This window comes from Brachypodium distachyon, chromosome 5, assembly GCF_000005505.3.
Source record: "Brachypodium distachyon strain Bd21 chromosome 5, Brachypodium_distachyon_v3.0, whole genome shotgun sequence".
Lineage (NCBI taxonomy): Eukaryota > Viridiplantae > Streptophyta > Magnoliopsida > Poales > Poaceae > Brachypodium > Brachypodium distachyon.
In genome coordinates this window covers 27,363,409-27,378,000 of record NC_016135.3, presented here as the reverse complement: position 1 = coordinate 27,378,000, position 14,592 = coordinate 27,363,409, and the positions used below count along the sequence as shown (strand labels likewise).

General features: G+C 50.2%; 2 protein-coding genes across 2 annotated transcripts; one reads left to right on the top strand and one right to left on the bottom strand.

The window, feature by feature from the left end:
• Positions 1 to 5,865: 5,865 nt before the first annotated feature.
• Positions 5,866 to 9,259, top strand: LOC100838539 (putative B3 domain-containing protein Os04g0676650). Its single transcript, XM_003579428.4, has 9 exons — positions 5,866 to 6,262; positions 6,966 to 7,253; positions 7,345 to 7,514; positions 7,593 to 7,691; positions 7,906 to 7,995; positions 8,075 to 8,175; positions 8,481 to 8,527; positions 8,623 to 8,699; positions 8,831 to 9,259. The coding sequence occupies exons 1-9, from the start codon at positions 5,881 to 5,883 to the stop codon at positions 8,951 to 8,953; spliced, it is 1,377 nt and encodes a 458-aa protein (XP_003579476.4). The 5' UTR covers positions 5,866 to 5,880; the 3' UTR covers positions 8,954 to 9,259.
• Positions 9,260 to 11,684: 2,425 nt separating this feature from the next.
• LOC100838244 lies at positions 11,685 to 13,904 on the bottom strand. The gene is made up of 2 exons (XM_010242306.3): positions 12,678 to 13,904; positions 11,685 to 12,095 (listed from the first exon to the last, which is right to left on the bottom strand). The coding sequence occupies exon 1, from the start codon at positions 13,813 to 13,815 to the stop codon at positions 12,838 to 12,840; it is 978 nt and encodes a 325-aa protein (XP_010240608.1). The 5' UTR covers positions 13,816 to 13,904; the 3' UTR covers positions 11,685 to 12,095; positions 12,678 to 12,837.
• Positions 13,905 to 14,592: the final 688 nt, after the last annotated feature.

Sequence of the window (14,592 nt, the reverse complement as noted above, 5' to 3'; positions counted from 1 at the left end):
CCGTCGAACCTCATTATCCAATGTGGTTCGGGGGCCCCGGCCCTGGGCGACGTCTCTTCGGGCGAGGCTTCCGGCGCATGCCACTTGGCCATGAAGTCGGCGAGGACCTGGGATTTTATTGCCGTTCTCGCGGTAAGCCCAGCGAGAAGGGAGCTAGTTCCGTTGCCCATTTGGCGATTGTCTCGGTGGCTTTCTTGTTGCTGAAGACTTCTCTGAGGGGGAACGTCGTCGGCACCATGAGGGTGTGGCCCATGAAGTAATGACGGAGCTTTCGAGAGGGCATGAGGAGGGCGTACGTGATCTTTTCGATCTGGGTGTATTGACCCTTTGCTCCTCCCAAAGCTTCGCTCACGTAATACACCGGGCTTTGCGACCCATCTTCTTCCTTCACGAGGGCTGCACTCACGGCGACCGGAGTCGCAGCAAGGTATAGGAGCAAGGTTCTCCCTGCTTCGGGCTCGTGAGGAGTGGAGGACTCGACAAATAGGTTTTGAGTTCCTCGAAGGCCCTTTGAGCTTCGTCAGTCCACTCAAAGTTATTGAGGCCCTTCAGGACTTTGAAAAAAGGAAGATCCTTCTCGGCTGATCGGGTGACGAATCGTCTTAATGCCACCATCCTCCCTGCTAGGCCCTACACATTTTTGACGGAGCGAGGAGGCTCCATCTCTAGGATGGCCCCGATTTTTTCCGGGTTGGCCTCGATCCCCCAAACCCAAGAGTTTTCCTCCTCGAACTCCGAACGCGCACTTCTCGGGATTGAGCTTCACGCCGTATTTGCGGAGGTTGTTGAAGGTTTCTTGCAGGTCTTCGGGATGGGTACTCGCCGCTTGACTCTTGATGACGGCGTCATCAACATAGACTTCGGCGTTTCTCCCCAATTGCCCTTTGAGGATAAGGCTGAAGAGGCGTTGGAAGGTCGCATCGGCGTTTCTCAAACCAAAAGGCATTCTGCGATAGCAGAAGGTGCCAGTGGGAGTGATGAAGCTGGTCTTCTCCTCGTCTTCCTTGGGCATGTGGACTTGGTGATACCCTGAATAGGCGTCCAAGAAGCTTAACCTCTCGCATCCAGCTGTGGAGTCGACTAGCTGGTCGATCCGCGGGAGAGGGTAGTCGTCCTTGGGGCATGCCTTGTTCAGGTCGGTGAAGTCGACACACATCCGCCACTTGCCGTTTGCTTTCTTCTCCAAGACCGGATTGGCCAACCACTCGTGGTGCCACACTTCTCGGATGAGTCTGGCCTCGGAGAGCTTCGCAATTTCTTGCTTGATGACCTCGCTTCTCTCCGTGGAGAGTTTCTGGAGTTTCTGCTTCACGGGCGCCTTGTCGGGCCTTACGGCGAGTCGATGCTCCATGACGTCGCGTGAGACTCCTCCCATGTCGGAGGGAGACCAAGCAAAAAGGTCGGAGTTCTCTCGGAGTATGTCGATGAGCTTCTTCTCGAGTTCGATCGAGAGGTTGACTCCGATCTTCACGATGCGCGTGGCGTCGTTGTCGGAGACGCGTATCTCCTTAAGCTCTCCCTCGAGAAGGGGCTTAGGGATGTAGCGTTCCGGGTGATCGGTCTTGGACTCCCCTGTGCCTGAGAGCATGTGGACGCTTTTGGACGCTTCTCCCTTCTCGGCGCACTTAGTCTCGTGGCGATATAGCATCTTCCTATCGGAGGATTGCTCGCCACGGACCGTGATCACGCCTTTTGGGCCCGGGATCTTCATGCATAGGAAGTTGTGGTGGACGGCAACGCAGAGGCGGTTCAGGGTCGTCCTGCCGAGGATGGCGTTGAAGGAGGCCTCCATGTCCACCACGTCGAAACGCACGAGCTCGGTCCGATGATTAGTGGCATCTCCGAAGCTCATGAGGAGCTCAATTTGGCCGAGCGGCTGGATGGACTTGCCTGGGACCAAGCCGGTTAGGGGGTAAAGCGATGGTTGCAAGGAACCGTTCTTGTATCCTCCCCGTGGCTCCATCAGCTTTTTTAGCGTGCTCAGGTACAAGATGTCGGCGGAGCTTCCGCCATCCACAAGTATTTTCTTAAGCTCGCAATTTGAGACGATGGCCGTCACGAAGAGGGCATCGTCGTGTGGGAAGCGTATCCCCTTAGCGTCTTACTCGGTGAAGAAAATGGGTACACTTGCCCACTTGGGCGGTGGTGTTGGAGTGAAGGTTCCAACGACATTGACTTCGCGCGCATACTCTTTGCGTTGACTCTTTGATCCCCGGCCTGTGGCGGAGCCCCCGAGTATCACCCCGACATGGTGAGCGGGTTCTTGAAACGGGAGGTTCTCTTCCTTGGGCGCAGTGTCGGCAAGGATGACATTGGCGGGGCGCGGGGCCTTCTCATCCTTGCATCGGGCCTGCATTCGTGTTTTGAACTCTTCACGAGCGGCGATGAGGGTATTGCACTCTTCGGTGCTGTGGCTTGCCGAGTTGTGGATGAGGCATCTCCTGGCGCCTCCCTTGGCGGGGCGAGGAGGCTTCTTGGGCTGCCAAGTCTTTTGGGACGAGTTTTGCCCTTCGACGGCGAAGATCTTTTGAGCTTGATCGACGGGCGCCTTCTTTCCTCGCCTCCTCTTCCTCTTGGAAGAAGGTGCGGATGCCTGGGGCTGATCCGATGCAGGAGTCCCTTCGGGCGTGCCGCGTGGCGTGTCCTTCTTGGCGATGTCTCCATCTTCGCACCGAGCGTATTCTTGCAAGATCCGTAGAGCTCTTCGGTCGTCTTTTGCGGGTTTCGACTTCGAGCGCGGTTCACTTCTCCTTGGAGAAGGCCTTGCATGCAAGCGTCGATCACGGTCCTCGACGGTGGGTTGGCGATTTGGCTTCGGACCTTCGCAAAGCGATGGAAGAAGCTTCGGAGAGACTCTCCCGGCCTTTGTTTCATGGCGTAAAGCTCCTGAGCTTGCACGGCTTCTTTGAAATTTCCCTGGAAGTTGGTGATGAAGACCTCCTGGAGGCGCTCCCACGGATGCACGGAATTTTTCCGCAGATTATAAAACCAAGTTTGCGCCATCCCGGTGAACGCGAGCGGGAAAATGTTGCACATCTCCGTGGGGCCTCCACCCGCTGCTCGTATGGCGGTGGAGTAGACGTCCAGGAATTGAAGAGGGTTGGACTCTCCGTCGTATGGCCGTATCGTCGGCGGCTTGAACCTTGGCGGGAAAGTTGCGTCTTGGATCTCCCGCGTGAGCGGGTTACAAGATGGTCGGCCCTTCTCATTTTTCCGGCGACGAGATCCTCCTTCGTCGGGATCGCTCTCATCACTAGAAGGATCACTCGGAGAGGGATCTCGGCGTCTTCTTGGAGGGTCGGAGCGTCGGCGAGGATTTCTTTTACCCCCGACAAGGGTTCCGGACTCCGCCACTTGCTCGTTTCCGTGCACGCTGGGATCTCGTTCTTCGCGGGGCACACCTTGAGGCGGAGCTTGGTTGCCACCTTGTTCGGCCCCGGCGGGGGGAGCAAGGGGCACTTACGGGGCACTCGCAAAGCGAGGCTAGTTTGGAGCGTGTGCAACTTGGAGAGCACCGTGCGGCGGAAGTCCCCAATATGGGTGGTACCAAGGAGCTCCATGGGCAATCGCAGCGAGCGTCAATGGAGGTAGTCCCGGGTTGGAGGGGTCGTAAGCCGGGACTCCTTGGTTTTTCGGCACGGATCCTCCTGACGCCACATTGTTTCCCCTCGTAGGCTACGAGGGCAAGGTTACTACCGGTTGCAGGTGAGGTGGCGCGAAGCCCATTGAACGAGGCATACCGAGTTCCGCGTCCCTTGTGGGGGCGGTAACCGCGGGTCGCTCGCCGATCCTTGCCACCACGTCGGTGAGGACCGAAGGACCGCCTACGACGGTTCCGAGTGCTTCGGCTCCTTCAGGGACGGCCGGGAGCGGGGGTCCAGGAGGTCCATGCTTGCGGCGGCGTCCGGATTGGTGAGAATTTCTCCTTCCTCGGGAGCCCCTGAGGCGCTTGCTTTCTTCGTTTGTAACCGTGCCATTAAATCTTCAATTGCGGCGAGGGTTCCCCACGGTTGGCGCCACTGTTGTTGTTCTAGAAAACAATAGGAATACGGGGTGCCAATGCTTGATGGCACAAATGCGAGAATAATATGTATGGGGTGTACGTCGGCCTTATAGCGAAGGTCGCCGTACACTTGGGACAAGTTGACACGTCGATATTTTTTGAATAGGTTTGGTTGACCCTGCGGGTACGACTTATTCCTATGTTTGGAGAGGCTTCGAGGGGGTCGTTAGCCAAGTGTTTGTGCCGAACTCGTCTTCCCAAATCACCTATGGCGAGAGATTTCTAGGGGCCGCCTTGGACTTGGGCCGAACTTGTCTTCCCAAGTAGCGAGGTTGGGATACCCTCGAGACTCTAACCCGATCCTTCTACTTCGAGTCGGGGTCGTACTAGACGGCCCGGAACTTCGAAACTAGGCTTCCCAAGTCGCGTCCCCGAGGTCGAGTCGATACTAGGCTCGACCCAAGCACTCGAGAGCGGGCTCCTTAGGTTGCTCTAGCCCTCTCCCCTTTGATCTTATCCAATCGAGAGTGAACGATACATGCCTCCATGGGGGGCGGGTATTTATAGCCTAGGGGTTTATGACAAAAGACCATGGTTACCCTTGAGTGAGAGTGAGGGTAAGGTGCTAAATTCATCCCTAGAGCTTTCTTGGCCCCTACTCTAGCTTTTTTGACCATGGCATGAGAGGCTTGACCCTTTGACTCCTTTGACCGGTGCTTAGTTGGCATGGCTAAGCCTCGATGGCGATTTGACCGGCCTTTGGAATTCGTTGATTTGGTCGTCGCCACGTATGATTGCGGCCCGGCCCATGTAAGGATTTTATTATATTACAAAAGTTGCGTTTCCGCGTGCAGTCGGCTGGTTGAAGAAGGCAAAAAAGGAAGCTCTAGCAAAAAAATGGAAAGGCAAGCAAAATACAACACAAAACGCATCTCATGCCAGCTGCAGCGCGTAATATCGGTCCCGAGTATAGTAAAATCTATCGAATCGACGACCAGCTGCAGTTAACCATTGTCGCACGAGAGGAGGCTGCTTCCCGTAACGGGTGCACACCTCTACTTTTGAAAAAGCGGAAGAGACGAAACCGCCCGCCTTCTCTCTTAGCCCCCACTTCTGCATCGAGTTGGTGGTGGAACATAGAATTTTGCAATAGTTAAAGGACCAAAAACGAAATTTTGCCTTCTCAATTTACGCCAAAAATGGTTACACTCCCCGCATGCCAAACTCGGCAAGTCGAAAGAGGACAAAGAAAATAAAGCACTTGCCAAAAATATAAAGGCAAGCAGAACACATCACAAAACAGATCTCACGCCAGCTGCGGCGCGTAATGTCGGTCCCGCCACAATAAAACGCGCTGAATCGACTGCCAACTGGCAATTAACCATTCGCACGCGGGAGGATACAGCTTCCCAAAACATGCGCGCACATTTACTTTTGGAAAGGCCGGAAGAGACAGTAAGACGCACTTTCTCTTTTCAGCCCACGCTTCTGCATCGAGCGATGCACACACATCATGCCTGCCCGACCTACCGTTATACAACCTTTGATTCCCACCATCGTTTTAAAGCGATCATAAGCCCCTAGGTTTTTTCCTTTTCATTTCCATGCCCCATTTTTCCACTTTCTCCCCCACCCTGAACTCCATTCCCTTTTTTTTTTTGAATTATTAGGAATTATTATCCCCCACACTTCCATTAAGCCCCCTGAAAACCTTCCAAATTAAAACGGGCACACGCACGGGGGGCAGAGTCAGTCAGCCCACACGCACGCCCCTTCAAGGCCACCGCCTCTCTCTCTCTCTCTCACTGTCTCCAATACACAAAACGAAAGCACACAGACAGAGAGCGAGTCAGAGACGGAACCCGAATTAAGCTGACATGGCGGAGGCCGCCAAGGGCTCGTCCGCCTCCTCCCCCACGGTCGGCGGAGGCGGCGCGGGGGCCGTAGTGGGCGCCACCGCCCGCGGGGGCTTCCCGGCGCCGTCCGGGGCCGCGGTGGCCGCCGCCGCCCCGCACGCGCACGCGCACGGGACGTCGTTCCAGGCGCTCCTCGCGTCCATGGGAAACAACCGCTGCGCCTCGCCCAATGGCGGGCTGCTGCATCACCACCACCAGGGCCACGGGTTCTACAACAACCACCCTCCCGCTGGCGGCGGCGGCCCGATCCACGCGCCGCCGCCAATGCCGGTCGCCATGGCGCCGCCCTACGCGGCCGCCGCGTCGGCGACGACGATGCAGCCGCCGCCCTGCGCCCTTTCCGGTACATTTCGTCGCGCCTTCTGTGTATATCGCGATCGATGTCTTGGCTGTTCTAGGATTTTGATGGGTTGCCTGCGCGGATCTGCGTGTTGGACATGGCCTCGCGCACGGCGCGCCGCCGTGGACGCGAGACCGATCCGGTGTCCTCGTCGTAGTTTGTTTCAGGGTTTCTGTCCTCGCGAGGAATGCGCGTAAAGATCGGGTCTAGGTAGGGTTCCAGAGCCGATGCGGAATACATTACTACTGAAGATGTTTGTGATCTCGAACACTTCGGGAGGAGAGGTTCACTGAGGAAGATCATACGAAGCCAATTCTGCTGTTTTTTGTGGGGGCGAGAAGACGCCAAATTCTGCACTATTTTTTTGCACGGCCTATTTGCTAGATCATGCAGGGGATTTCTACTTTTATCGATCCAACACACGCATAAATATGACCGTATATATATATAGCTAGCATTTGTGTTATACTTATATATCGTCGTCTTGCTAGGGCACTAGCTAGTACTGTTGTTCTTGCAGACTCCTTACATTTCTTTTTTCAAACGATCCGTAGATCGGTTTCCATTACCAGCAGATAATGGAGCAAAACGAGGAGTTGAACGATCCCTACGTGCTTAACTAAATCATAATTCTACTTCTTTCTTTTCTCTTTACTTATTGTTTTTCGTCTAATACGACATTGGTACTACTCTATCTATTCTTCAGGATACCAATATTGGCAAGCTACTGGCTCTCAGAACGGCGTTTCAGCACAGCAGGTTCCAGGAGGTTTTGCGGATTGGACAGTGTACAACCACAGCGCATTCATGTCTGTTACCTGTGGCAGCAGCAGCAGCACCAACAATGGCTATCATCACCAAAGCTTGAGGCCATGCTCCACCACTGCATGGCCAAACTTCATGACGAGGAACCCTTGCTATAGTACCTACCCTCCTGCCATACATGATCATCAATCTCCCTCCTACCACAGCAACAATCATGCGGAAGATTCAGGTATATAGATATACATGGCAGTCAATAATTAAAACTGGAGTAATTACTTGTGCATTACTTCGCCATATGAGCATCTTATATATGGGTGTAGGTTTTGCATCTAGCTTTAGGGTGGATCCACAGTTAGGACATGTTCCATGTTTTCCACCAATGTCTCCGGCATCAAACAACCACTCTCCAGTCCAGTTCTTCAATGAAGCTCCATTCACCACAAAATTGCAGAGTGAAGCCATGCACACCCAGAAAGAGAAGAATTCAGAGGTAATGATAGGGATCTTTCAGAGCATGCTGTTATTTTTCGACGAAGCGTGAGTAGACCTGACTTGAGAAAATTTCCAGGATCCACCTGACATGGAAAGTGAGAACAGTGAGGAACTAAACCACAATCCGGTTCATGAAAATTTAAACTTGAATCAGGGCCCTGAAGATTTGACCGCTGTAAGCAACACGACGTATTGATTCATAAGATGCTTCCTAAATCCTATTAATTGTATGCTGCTGTTTTTGTTATACATTCTTGCATTACATAACTTCATAAAGCTTGTTTTAACTATTTATAGTAATTGATAACCCAGTCCATTAATCAGCTGCTGCAGTTTAGAGTCTTCCCTCTGAACTAACTCTGAATTTTATTCAAAACTGTTTTTAACAGAGGTTCAACTGTAAGGAATACCATATTGTCTTGCGCAAGGATTTGACAAACAGTGATGTGGGAAATATTGGAAGAATTGTGCTGCCTAAGGTAGAGCCTAATACTCTCTTAATTTATCTGTGAGCTATGATTATGCTGTGTAATTTCACCGTCTTCTAAAATTTTTCAGAGAGATGCAGAGGCTAATCTTCCAGCTTTGCTCGAAAGGGATGGTCTGATACTGCAGATGGATGACTTCAATCTTGTGGCTACATGGAACTTCAAGTACAGGTAGAGCTGCAAAATTGTGACCCTCAGGGTACCCTTTGACCCTCCTTAGTTCAACCAAATGAACTAAAATTTCAAAATGACACAATTTTTTGAAAATTTAGTTCATTTGTTTGAACTAAGGAGGGTCAAAGGGTACCCTGAGGATCACCATGTGGCACCTATAAGTACAGGTGATCACTAGTTCAGGGTTAAATACTTTTTCGGCTATAAGTTTGTAAGATGATAGTCTCAGTGTTGGGGAGTTGATATATCTGCCTCCTATTCACTACTTCAACTTTATCACGCTGATGCAAGATTCTTCCCAGGTTCTGGCCTAACAACAAGAGCAGGATGTATATCTTGGAAAGTACTGGTAGGTTTTATTATTGAAGTAAAACACTTGAAAGAAAAAATGTAAGTTTTTACAGGTGTTGATGAATCGCATTGTTTTATTCTTATTCTCCACAGGAGAATTTGTGAAATCTCATGGTCTCGAGGCAGGGGACACTCTCATCATCTACAAAAACCCGGAGTCCGGAAAATTTGTACGTCCTTGCACAAACTCAGAAACTCTTTCGGTACTATTACTTGAGTGTCAGTAGATGTCGCAAATTTGCATATGTCCCTTTTATTTTTTATTTTGAAAATTGCCAATACTCTATGTGATCTCTTGAAGCTTGTCCGTGGGGAGAAGGCCAGTCAGCAGAGTGCTCCCCTACTCTGCGTGGAATGCAAGGAGGAAGGTAGCAACAGCGAAGAGTGTGGGTTCGCCCTGAGCCTGCATACCAAGAGATCCTGAGATAGATGACAGTTTGCCATCACAACGGTGGGGGTTCGTGCTGACTTGTCAAAAACATCAGAAAAGCGCCGCCGTCGTCGAGAGCATATTGCCTTAATTATGAGCATTGTCAGTGTTGTAGCATTCGAACTGAATTTCAAAACAGAACTCCCATAGGCCTAGCAGCAGGTGATTAGCTCTGGTTCAAAGAAGAAGAGAAAAAACCTATTTCCTCAGTTTGTAGGTAACATAATTTTGCTTCACCATGTAGCTTGTGTTTGTTATGTATTGTACAAAAAATAATCTGACCTGTTGTGTTGTACTTCATTTTGGATGATTCGCATAGTGCCTCTGCAGATTTCAGCTGTAGAATTTCTCAAAAATTTCATCTCTTGAGTTGCTGCTATTTTTTTCCCCGGATATTGCAGCAGAATTGTGTTTGTAAAAACAAAGCATGAACAGTTGTGAGAGATTGCAATCATACGGCATCAGAGTCCGTCTCACTGTTGCACAAATAGTTGGAGAACACAGGCCAGAGGTGATACACAAACGGTTGGACATCTTGCATAAGTGGTGCTGGTGTCACGTACAAATAATCCCTCCGTTTCTAAATACTTGTCGTGACTTTAGTACAAATTTACGCTAAAACCACGACAAGGTAGTACACAGGACATGGACACACTAGGACACATGTTAGGTTTTTTTTTTTTAGGGCGACTAGGACACATGCTAGTGAGGGAGTCGTGAATCGTGATTGATCGAGGAGCTCTGCCGAGACATCAAAGACCTCTTGACGGCCATGGGCCTCCGGAGTGGCGACAAGACATCAACACCGCTTGACAGCCATGGGCCTCCAGAGTTATTCCCGGCCCACGATGGCGACAAGCCTAGCTAGGCCGGCGGCGGTGGGACCGAAGGGCCATGGACGATCGACGTGCGCTTACAGCTTATCACGCCATGACCCCCTGTGGCCTTCTCCCAGGGCAAGCAGATAAACATCTCATAACCAGGCAAAAATCGAACTACTTTTGTGTCCCTCAAGCTTACTGGTCGAGTCTTTCATTTCAAATGTAGCATAATCGAGACCACGAAATATGAATGCTCAAAATAATCTAGAATGCATTGTTTCCCTGCAGAGGCATAAACATCAACATCCATGAACATGCTCACATAGTAGGCCCTTCCTCTGGTGGTGAGTAGCATGCATGAAGAGGACCACCACCACCGGAGAACAGAAAACTCTAAGCCACTCATCCATCCATTAATTCATTCATGCAGAATTAACCATACTGTATTAATCCTGGAAAGATCGGCGGTGGTTGTGGCGTCGCCATAAACAGAGCTCCAATGTTTTTTCTGCAGGGGTTAGTGGAGTGCTAATATAATCATCCCCTGTTCTATTCTAGCGTTGTTTAGTGATCATAATTGAAGCCTAGCTAGGGCAGATGAGATAGCTCCCTACTAGCTTCAAGCAAACCATGATTGAAGAATTGTCACGGATAGAGACTCCCTATCTAGCCATCCCCATGGCACATGAACAGATGTTGTGTAACCATTAGGACTTGTCCCATCTTGCCTTAGGCATGTCTGAAACTAGCTACCCAGGATTTCAGGGTGTAGTAGTAGTAAGTAGCCTTTTGCAAAATTTTAGGTGCATGTGCTCGTTCCATCTCATGTGTTGGGACAGTTAAAATGCAGCTACAGAAATTGTGTAGACTAGGGATAAAAACACTGCAAGAAATTCAGACATGATATATAGGTGAGTTGATCTCTGGATAATAATGGCCATGACAGCAAGTACGCGAAGCGCTTTCGAAGCGCGACAGTAATAAGGCAAGATTTGCTTTCAAAATGACAGTGATAATAAGCCGAGATGTGGTACTTGTTCACGCAAAAGCTATATGGCGTTTCTAACCTGACCAAAACACCATCAATCATGTAGTTTTGCTTGTAGCAGCGATGTTCAGTTCATGGCCTTTTCGGTTCCGATGCCACTTTCAGACTTTCAGTAGCCACTAGAGACACACACTCCTATCAGACTCATCTCAAAGAAAAGGAAAGGTGGTAGCTTATGACATGGACACAAGTGGTTAGACGACACCAATTCTAACACACAGGTTATCAGCTCATTAGAAGCACCAAACATACACAGATACAAATACATGTACATTTCTGTTGCCTTCAAATAAGGTTATCATATTTACTATTTAATCCGTTATAAGTTTGTAGGGTATTCAATTCATAGAGTAGCCTTCCTTTCAGAAAAGAAGTTCATAGAGTAGTCAATGAAGATGACTTCAAGTAGTACTAGCATGAGTTGTACTCCTTATTATGATTCTGCTCATGTCATACTGAAAGCAATACTACAGTCTTCAGAGCAAAGTACATCATATGCTAGTACTATATACTACTAGAGTAGATAGCAACAGAGTATCTGTAGAGGGAGCTGAAAATGTTCTCTTGGCACCATGTCAGAACCAACAGATATGCTCCAGGTGTCATTATCAGATCTGCAGCCTTACATCTCAACAAAGTTCAAATCATTTTTCACCATTATTTGTCGTTTCATATCAGGGAAAAATCAAACCTTTTCCTGACCACTAGGTCTTGTCTATAATCAAAACAGCGAATCATTTGTCCGTGGCCTTTTCATCTCATTACTAGTACCTCTCTAGTTTGTTGTCGACATGAACCGCTGATTATTCACTTCTAACAGTGACCTAGTAAAAAAAGCAGCATAGAGCAGAGCAGGTTCCAGCTAATTTAATTCAAAAATGATGATCATGGCATGGCAAACAGCAGAAGTGACATGGAACAAGATGGTGGCATGGGGCATTGACTTGTGGCTGGCATATCCAGACAACACCATGTGGCAACCAACAGTTTATAATCACAAGCACGCCCACTACCCAAGAGCATATTTAGCACCATAATTAGCACTGTTATAATCAGTGAAAGAGCTGTAGGGAAAGCTAAGAACAGATGTCAGGCCAGGCCACCAAAGGGCAACCGACTAAAAAGGAGAGAAGAACCTAACAACTAAGCACCACCAACTCAAAACCATCATTTCAGCCCATTAAGGTCAGGATCATCTCTTGCTAGCTAGCTACTCCCCCACAGTGCACCACCATCCATCCATCCATCCATCCAGAACCTTCACAGCCTGCAAATCCCAACAAGCATGGAAACAAACTTGTCAATTTCTGGTCCTTGGCACTTGGCAATGCTACTACCTGTCACTCTACACACATGTAATTCTCATATCCCCTGAAGTACAACCCATGAGTAACTACATATGGTACATGATTTTGTACAACAAGTACAAAAGCTAATTAAGAAGCACATACATGGGCAATGCTTGTAATCTATATCAACTTGTCTTTTACACAACAAGTTGACGCTGTTCTGAAGATTCAGAGATCAGAAACAAAAATTCACCAACAATTTTGACTCTAGCTAGGTTCTTTTGGATAGAAGAAGAAGAAAAAGTAGGAAAGATCCAACTTGAGAGGTAAGCAACGCATCATCGGTTGGATCCTATTGGCACCGAAAGGGAAAGAAGTGGACCGGACTGCCAGTGCACAAGCCGACCATTTTTTTTTTTGGAAAAGCAGCAAGCGACAACTCATTCCGACTAACTGGCGATCCAACTAAGCAAGCAAATTTGTACTTTTTACTTCTTCATTGACAGCACAAAATCGGGGAGCAGATCGAGCCCGGGCAATGAAGATTTCAGTGAGTTTACCTAACGGGTAATGATCTGATGAACTCGCCTCTGCTCTGCTCCCTCCGGCGATCTCTTCGATTCGATCGCGGCACACCAAAGAAAAGGAAAATAAAACTAAGCGAAGATGTCTTCTTTACATTAGCTAAGAGATTTGCTTTGGGGTTTTGGTTCGGGGAGATCATTGCTGCCGGCCGAAGGAGTTGTGGATCTTCTTGATGAAGTCGTCGGCGCGCTTGCTCAGCTCCGCCGCGCCCACCGACGGCTCGCGGGCTCTCGGCCGCGCCGCCACCGCCGCCGCCGGGGGCGGCGCAGGCGCTTGCGGCGCCGGAGGAGTGGAAGAAGCCGGCGCCGTCGAAGGACGCTTCTTCTGCATGATGGCGTTCCACGTGGCGTCCAGGTCGTCGTCGCCGCCGTCATCGGCGGCGGCGTTGGCGTCGAAGCAGTGGTCCATGGCCGCGGCTGCCATAGCTGGCGGCGGAAGCGGCAGCGAGAGGTCCGCGCGTTGCAGTGGCGCCGGCGCCACGCTCCGCCACTCGTCGGCGGCGGCTGCGGGGGAGGAAGAATCGTCCGCCTCTTCGTACTCCGTGGTAGTGACGCACGACTCGCAGGCGCCGGAGTCGGGGGAGACGACTTCCTCCATAGGAGAGAACTTCTTCTGCAACGGCGGGACGCCATACCCGGCGGTGGAGCAGAACTCCTCTTTGGGGATGAATCCGGACACGACCGGCGGCGGAGGTGGGCCGCGGGCCGCGGGAGCGGCCCATGAATCCTTGCGGCGGGCCAGTCCGGCCTGGATCGCATCGGCGCCGGAGACGGAGACGAAGTCCTCCTTCCTCTTGACGCCGCCGTCGTCGTCGACCCAGGGGTCCTTGTGGTGGAAGTGCTTGTGGCCGTCGGAGAGCTTCCAGATGACGAAGATGATGACGTGGACGGCGACGAAGAGGTAGAGCTTCCAGAGGAAGGCGTCGGCGCCGGCGGCCACGGACACGACGAGCTGCGGCACCGCCAGCCCCCGCGCCAGGGACGCCGCCGCCGCCACCGCCGCCGACGCGAACACCACCTTCGCCGCGAGGACCGTCGTCGTGCCCAGGCCGCCGCCTGCTCCCACGCCGCCGCCGCCGCCGGAGCGGAGCCGCGAGGCGTAGCTTCCTGACATGCCGGAGCTGGAGACGAAGGAACGCAGCAGAGGAGCGAGCGAGCGAGCGAGCGAGCGAATGAGTAATGGAGAGGGAGGCGGCTGGCTAGCTGGAGCTGGTACGGGGCTATTTATGGAGCTGGTACGGGGCTATTTATGGGTACTACTCCGTATATATCGATCTTATTTGGGAGTAAATTAGTAGTAGTACTCAATTAATTGGAACCTTCGTCCATAAATTGTGAAAAATTAGGGGAAATTTATTCCTCAGGTTTGGCAGTGCTAAAAAAAACCTCTGACCCACAATGCAATCTGCCAATCTCTCTATACCAGTTATTCATTTTTTGCACTTTCTCCGTTCAGAAATACAAGTCCTGGTGTCAAACATTCTAAAGTTTGATGTTCATAGTGTATTTTACTATAAATTTGTTAGACTTGCAAATTTATATGAAATTAGATTATCAACAGAAAATTATGTCTAGTGTTATTCGTACGTAGTGAGTACTCCGAACTGGTAACATAATGTGTAGTAATAATTAGTATTTTGCGAAGTAATATGTTTGCCGAGAAATGCACGGTCAAAGTAACGTATTGCAAAAGATAAAGATTTACAATTTTGGAAAGAGTAACTTAGTTTGAAATAAATTGGAATAGCCCATTATTTCAGCACATAAAAACTAGACATGTCAAAATGGTATTAAGAAGCTTTTTAAAAAGTTTTGAAAAAAATGTGTATGGATATGTAGATATACTCTACACAGAAGCAAGTAGGGTGAAAGTGGTTAGGATAATTACCGA

Bases quoted from the DNA above. Each gene is read 5' to 3' on its own strand.
- LOC100838539 (XM_003579428.4), top strand. From the start codon at position 5,881: ATGGCGGAGGCCGCCAAGGGCTCGTCCGCCTCCTCCCCCACGGTCGGC. The intron at 7,515-7,592 runs GTAATGATAGGG...GAAAATTTCCAG, and splicing joins AGAAAGAGAAGAATTCAGAG to GATCCACCTGACATGGAAAG. The intron at 8,176-8,480 runs GTAGAGCTGCAA...GATTCTTCCCAG, and splicing joins ACATGGAACTTCAAGTACAG to GTTCTGGCCTAACAACAAGA.
- LOC100838244 (XM_010242306.3), bottom strand. From the start codon at position 13,815: ATGTCAGGAAGCTACGCCTCGCGGCTCCGCTCCGGCGGCGGCGGCGGC.